General features: G+C 41.1%; 1 protein-coding gene across 1 annotated transcript in view; it reads right to left on the bottom strand.

Moving 5' to 3' along the window:
• Window positions 1-1,293: 1,293 nt before the first annotated feature.
• The window catches only part of LOC123980739 (acetyl-coenzyme A synthetase 2-like, mitochondrial), a 7,511-nt gene continuing 1,886 nt past the window's right edge, over window positions 1,294-6,918 (bottom strand). Inside the window, exons 2-4 of the mRNA XM_046065269.1 lie at window positions 2,734-2,830; window positions 1,850-2,049; window positions 1,294-1,301 (exon numbers count right to left, since the gene is read on the bottom strand). Coding sequence (XP_045921225.1) covers window positions 1,294-1,301; window positions 1,850-2,049; window positions 2,734-2,830 — 305 coding nt within the window. The remainder of the gene's footprint in view (window positions 1,302-1,849; window positions 2,050-2,733; window positions 2,831-6,918) is intronic.

The raw sequence follows: 6,918 nt of genomic DNA, 5'->3' as shown, positions 1-6,918 counted from the left end.
CTCACTGATCTCTCACTAGTTACACCATTGATAAAGAATCATATGTTTGTCCCATCAATGATGGATGAAGCTTTTAATGTTTGGGCAAGAAACGGAATAGGTACATTATCTGACCTCTACATTGATAATAGGTTTGCCTCTTTTACACAATTGCAACAGAAATATGGTCTTCAGAAATCACATTTCTTCAGGTATTTACAGCTTAGAGGTTTTGTGGCTTCTAATTCTGACTGTTTCCCGTTGAGTCCTTCTGAAACTCTGCTTGAAACAATTTTAAAATGTAAAGTTGACATAAAACTGGTAATAGGCAGAATTTACACATTGCTCAATAAACATAACATGAATAGTCTCGATAGCCTTAGAATCAAATGGGAAACAGACCTAGATGAAACGATTCCAGAAGAAATATGGCAAAAAATGATACAGCGAATCTACTCTTCCTCTATATGCCTCAGACACGCTGTGGTTCAGTTTAAAATAGTGCACCGTCTCCATTGGACCAAGGAAGATTAAGACAGGTATTGACCCTACGTGTGATCGGTGTAGGCAGGCTCCTGCCACACTGCTGCACATGTTTTGGCTGTGCCCTAAGCTACACAATTTTTGGCAGTCCATCTTTGAGGCATTCTCTGGAATATGTGGGAGAACAATACACCCATCTCCTCTGATTTCACTGTTTGGCATGGCTCCGGTGGATGCCACCTTTTCTGGGTGTCAATTGAGCATGATGGCCTTCTGCTCTTTGTTGGCTAGGAGGCTTATCCTGTTTAAATGGAAAGATGCTTTCCCCCCAACATATGGCCAATGGATTAGAGAGGTCATGAGCTATGTTCACTTAGAAAAAATTAGATACACTGTAAGAGGGTCCACTAGAAAATTCTTTGTCATTTGGCAGCCATTTATTTCCTTTGTAGAAGGCATGGCAGCTACTAACATATCTATGTAACCCAATTATGTGTGCATATCTTTGTTTTTTTGGGGTTTTTTTTGTTTTTTTCCTCTCGTCAGTTGGTTTGTGCGTTTGTTATTACTTATTGATGTTGTCTCTTTCTTTTGTTTGCCTACTTATTTTAATTATATATGTATGAATCTGCCGGGATGTATGGAATTTTTCTGGGGGTCCTTTGGGGGTCCTTTGGGTGGGGGGTACTGGGGTGGTTTGTTTGTATGGACAGGAACTAGATTTGACTATCTCATGTGTGAATTGTATTCCCTTTGTTTGTTATATTTGAAAATAAAAGAGACCTTGATTAAAAAAAAAGAAACGTAATCAGGATCCTGCTGGTTTGACCTTCATGATGCTGTATCCAAAAGAATGAAACAAACTGAAATAGATTGACGCCTACTTTGACTGGAAAAGGAGGTTTAATAGACGTTTAGAACACGGCCGAAACCAAGGAGGCCAAAGCTGCAACTGCCACCACACTAACCCCGAGAAATGTTCCACTAGCAACCACAGAGGACACAACAGAAAATGATGTATGTATATCTGGTGTGATGTTGTGCAACAGGTAGATACAACACCAAGACTCTTCAGCTACACTAGCAGCTCTGTGAGGCTGTACTTACTTTACATTATAAATAAACGTCTGTCACATCCTGTCCCTCGCCAAATGAGTCCCCACACGAGTCCAGAGTTGTATAATTGCTCTCATTGTCAGAAGGTTTAATAATTATAGCACCATTTATTTATTGTATGTACATAACATGTAAAAAGCTCTGTAGAGCTGCAGCTGCAGTTCCTCTGATGTCCACTAGATGTTGCCCCAATAAAACTCTGAGTGTGTTGAAGCGAATGTGAAAACCCCCGTAATGATTAGAACATAAAGCTCTGTGGAGGAGGACTCACCATCCTGGATCCTCCCTGCCAGAGCCTCTGAGCTGAAGCCAGCGAACACCACAGTGTGCACTGCACCGATACGGGCACACGCCAACATGGCCCCCACCGCCAGCGGGGACACCGGCATGTAAATGGCCACCCTGTCCCCCTTTTGGATCCCATGGCTCTTGAGTGTGTTGGCAAGGCGGCAGGTGGTCTCCAGAAGCTCTCTGTTTGACAAACAACAGGTCACTGAGGTTGATGGTGATAATGATCTTTATCGTAGAAAATGTCCTTTTTTATTTACTTCTCATTTATTTCTATTTCATGCTGTTTTTATTCTTCCATCATCTTGCACAACCATCATCCCCCTGAATACTGCTCTCTGACCTGCAGACAGCAGCTGACTGAGTAATGAAATGATGATGGTCGATGAAAAAACAGAAAATCGAACCTGTTCTGAAAACATTTCCAACGGACGAAGGTTTGGAGTTGGTGCGTACACATGATGACAGAACGTGAGATCATATTTATATGTAAACGTCATCTGATGCGCTCTTGTTTACCACTTGTGTCCATATATGTTATATAACATAACTTACACCATAGTGACTTTGATTTTTGTTGATCCTGATTACCAAAAGGTGACTGTTAAACTTTATCAGCTGAATATATGTCTTTTGCACCTACTACAATACATTCCTGTACGTTTATGGTACGGTTATGAGAGATTCTGAGAGAGATAACTTCAAGATGACGCAGTATTGATAAGATAATACGGAATATAATATGGAAGTTACCGATGACCATGGGACAGCACAGTAATAAAGATACCGGCATCATCTGCATAGAGGGAGGATATAAGGACTTTATCACTGAGCAGATTTCTGCCTGATGTTTGCTGATGTTCGTACCTGTAGGTGACCTTCACCTCAGTTCCAGGTTCATCTCGTTCCCAGATCAGAGCCACTCGGTCCGGATGTTTCTCCACATGGACATCCAGACAGTTCACTGAGAGACAGACAGACAGGAAATCATCACACTCAACAGTGTTTGGTCTTAAGGAAGATCGCCAGTGTCTACAGAGTGATATCAGCCTTAACATTCTGACCTCTGAAAGGTGAAGTGAATAACAGCTATTACCTGGTTACCATGGCAACTGTAAGTAGGCGGGATCTATCAGGTTGCAGGTGAACATTGTGTCCCCAGATTGAATGCGTTAGAAGCAGGGAAAATGGGCAGCGTGAGGATTTAAACAACTTTGACAAGGGCCAAACTGTGATGGCTAGACAACTGGATCAGAACATCTCCAAACTGGTCTGCATTGGTCAGTACCTCTCACAAGTGCACCAAGGAAGGAAAAGAGGTGACTGGTGACAGGGTCATGGACGGCCAAGATTCATTGATGCACGTGGGGAACAAAGGCTGTAGATTAAAGACTGCAGGTCAAACTGCTAAAGATGTTGATGCTGGTTCTGATAGAAAGGTGTCAGAAAACACTAGGCATTGTAGTTTGTTGTGTATGACGCTGGGTAGTCAGTCGCTGCCCCCAGTCAGGGGGCCCATGCTGACCCCTGTACACTTCCAAAAGCACTTACAATGGGCATGTGAGCATCAGAAGTGGATCTCTTTACTAACAAGCTTATCACAACTAGTGATGTGCTGATCGATACTTAAGTATCGATATTTATGATACCAGCGGATCCTGGATCCATACTGAGATGAATGGATCGACATCCAAATTCAGACATTTGGAGTGAGTGTGTGTTTTATCAGAAGTATCTTACCGTAAGTCCTGCTGCGCTCTGTGACGGAGCTTCTTTAAGTGAGCCGCAGCAGCCCTTTACATTTCCCACAATTGAATACTGACTCTGGCTGACTGTAAAAGCCGTCAGGTCTGGCTGTATTTTAGCTGTGAAGGTTATAATGACGCTGTGTGTGATGTGTGTGCAAAGACAGTGAAATAATTTGGCAACACCATCTGAAATAAAGTGAAAATAATATCGGCAATACCAGCCTGGGTATTACTTGGTATTGGATTGTGTAGGAATTAAGTGGTATCGCACATCACTAATAACAACTCACTGTGAGCTACGGCTGAAAAGTTTCATGTCATGTTACGGTCCATTTTATTGTAATGTAGCATCACGTTTGAAGAGCCAATGCTAGCAAAATAAACAAAAGTGCTGTTAGCCAATACTTAGCAGGTGTTTGATGCACATCCAGCTGGGCTCCCAGTCACCGTTTTGACTCCAGCACCCTATTCATGTTATCCAACACTCAAAATATTGCTCCAAGCCAGAGCTGAAACACAATCCTTAAACCAATTTAACATTATTCAACTGTTTAAAACAAGCTGAGAAGAAAACATTCATCTATAATCCCAATCAAAACCACCAGTTACCAGCCAGCAGTGACTAATAAATGTACCTTTGGAAAAGAAAATACAACTTACATTATTCAGAGTTTCCATCACTTGAGTTAATGTCATCGAACTTTGCAACCATGTGACCTGACTCACAACACTGCTGCAACATAATGTTAAAATAGTTTACCTGGACATTTGACTTGTTCTCTCATTTTCCACATGTTTTCAATGAATGGAAAATTGGGCAACTGTTTTCCAGATTTTCTAGGACGCGAGGGAACCCTGTCCAGGGATCGATGGGTCAAGGCTGTTTTGGCAGCAAAAGGACCTATCACAATATTAGGTAGGTAGTCATAATGTTATGGCCAATTGAGTTAGGTGTAAAAATAAACCAAACTGTCTTTGAAACTGCCTGACATTCATCAGTCCAATAACACTATTTCTTTCTCAACCTGCAGAAGTCAAAATATGATGGTGCATATTACAGACTACTGCAATGTAGAGCTAAAATGATTATTAATTTAACAAACATTCTCTGAATGCAGCCTTGAAATGGTGAGGATATCCTGCTTTTCTCTGTTCAAAAAGATATTCAGTTTACAATGATGCAAACCAGAGGACTAACATCATCTTGGGTGTGTGTCGTGCTGAAACGTGGCATAAACACATCGTGTTGATGCAGCATCCTGATGGAAACTGTCTTCATTTATACTGTGTTTGAAAATTAATCCCAAAATGGATTTAAGACTGAAGCTCCCGTTTGTGTCTCACGCAGAAGATTTACATAATATTTTATGTAACAAGGAATCTCACTGTATCAGACATGACACAATACAAATCATCCAGCTAACGTTATTGGAATATTATTGGATTATTATGAGAGACAGAAAAACAACAGGAGGAGGATAAAGACACAAAACTCTGGAGGAGACTCTGAGGTCTCCATACACTGACAGTGTTATTAGGAAACACTCCGTAAAACTGAATTCATTATGCAGACGATACAAAGCTCTTAATGGTCAGGCACCATCTTATCTTAAAGAGCTCATAGTACCTTACTACCCCACCAGAGCACTGCGCTCCCAGAATGCAGGGTTACTTGTGGTTCCTAGAGTCTCCAAAAGTAGACTAGGAGCCAGAGCGTTCAGCTATCAAGCTCCTCTCCTGTGGAACCAGGTTCCAGTTTGGGTTCAGGAGGCAGACACCATCTCCACATTTAAGAGTAGGCTTAAGACTTGCACACGTTGCACGAGCTGCCGAGTGTCCGTCATATAACGCAGAAACACGACGAAAGTAAATGCTTTATTTATTTACATAAGCTATTTTTTCTATGGTTTGAGGTTGTAACCTGTCAGAAGGAGTGAGATACTTTAATCCAAGCCGGTTATGTTTCTTTCATAAACTTTCAGAAACCATATCAGACCTACCCAGCCACGGGCATCTGGCTCGTCTCGTCATGTCCTTACAGAACACAAACACAGCCACCAGAATGATCTACATATGTGACCTATACGAGTTACTGATTAGCATTAACCCCGACACCAGTCAGGTGAAGCAGTGATGACGATGTGCTGCTGCAGAAACATGGATTTGGATATCAACATCACACCAGACGCTGAAACGACCGTGTTGTCTCCACATTATGACGTAAAGCGAGGGCGTCACTTTGTGTTGAACAGGGGTGTGGACATGAGATGTGGCAGTGCACAGTACTGGGGTCACGAACACAAGTCGTCCCCGGTGTAAATGACACCTGTGGCATAAAGGTCACAGGTCAATCAAACGCAGCATGACCGGGGGCAATTGTAACACACTCAGTTTCTCCAATCAGAAACAAGCTAGAGTGATGACACTTAATCTGCACATGCTCAGTAGGATTCTCTCTCTGCTTGTGGAAAAGGAGCAGGAAGTTTTACACAAAATACTGATTTTGAGGTATGAAAGTAACTTTTTGGATGTGCAGCATTTTTCTTCTGGTGTCTGAAGTTTAGATGACTGCAAATCTAAACTTGCACACATTTCATCTCTAGGTTATTGATTTACAATTAACATTAACAAACTATGCTTATATAGTTGTGGCTAGCGGGCGTATATGATTTTATCATAGGCTGCAACAAGCCACACGGCCCAATGTAAGCGTGTCTGTCCGTCCTAAATATGAATTACCTTATTAAAAAAGGGTGTATTAAAAGAAATGGATTTGTTCTAGTATCACCAATTAACACAGGCCAACATTCTTTGTATAAAATAATGTGTTTAATATGTGTTTAACATAACTTCAGAATGCAGTACTTTTATTGCTACTCTTACTGAAGTAAACCTCAGAATGCAGTACTTTTATTGCTACTCTGACTGAAGTAAACCTCAGAATGCAGTACTTTTATTGCTACTCTTACTGTAGTAAACCTCAGAATGCAGTACTTTTATTGCTACTCTTACTGAAGTAAACCTCAGAATGCAGTACTTTTATTGCTACTCTTACTGTAGTAAACCTCAGAATGCAGTACTTTTATTGCTACTCTTACTGAAGTAAACCTCAGAATGCAGTACTTTTATTGCTACTCTTACTGAAGTAAACCTCAGAATGCAGTACTTTTATTGCTACTCTTACTGAAGTAAACCTCAGAATGCAGTACTTTTATTGCTACTCTTACTGTAGTAAACCTCAGAATGCAGTACTTTTATTGCTACTCTTACTGAAGTAAACTTCAGAATGCAGTACTTTTATTGC

Source organism: Micropterus dolomieu, linkage group LG12, assembly GCF_021292245.1.
Source record: "Micropterus dolomieu isolate WLL.071019.BEF.003 ecotype Adirondacks linkage group LG12, ASM2129224v1, whole genome shotgun sequence".
Classification (NCBI taxonomy): domain Eukaryota; kingdom Metazoa; phylum Chordata; class Actinopteri; order Centrarchiformes; family Centrarchidae; genus Micropterus; species Micropterus dolomieu.
The sequence above is the reverse complement of the archived record's forward strand: the minus strand, read 5'-3'. Positions and strand labels throughout refer to the sequence as shown.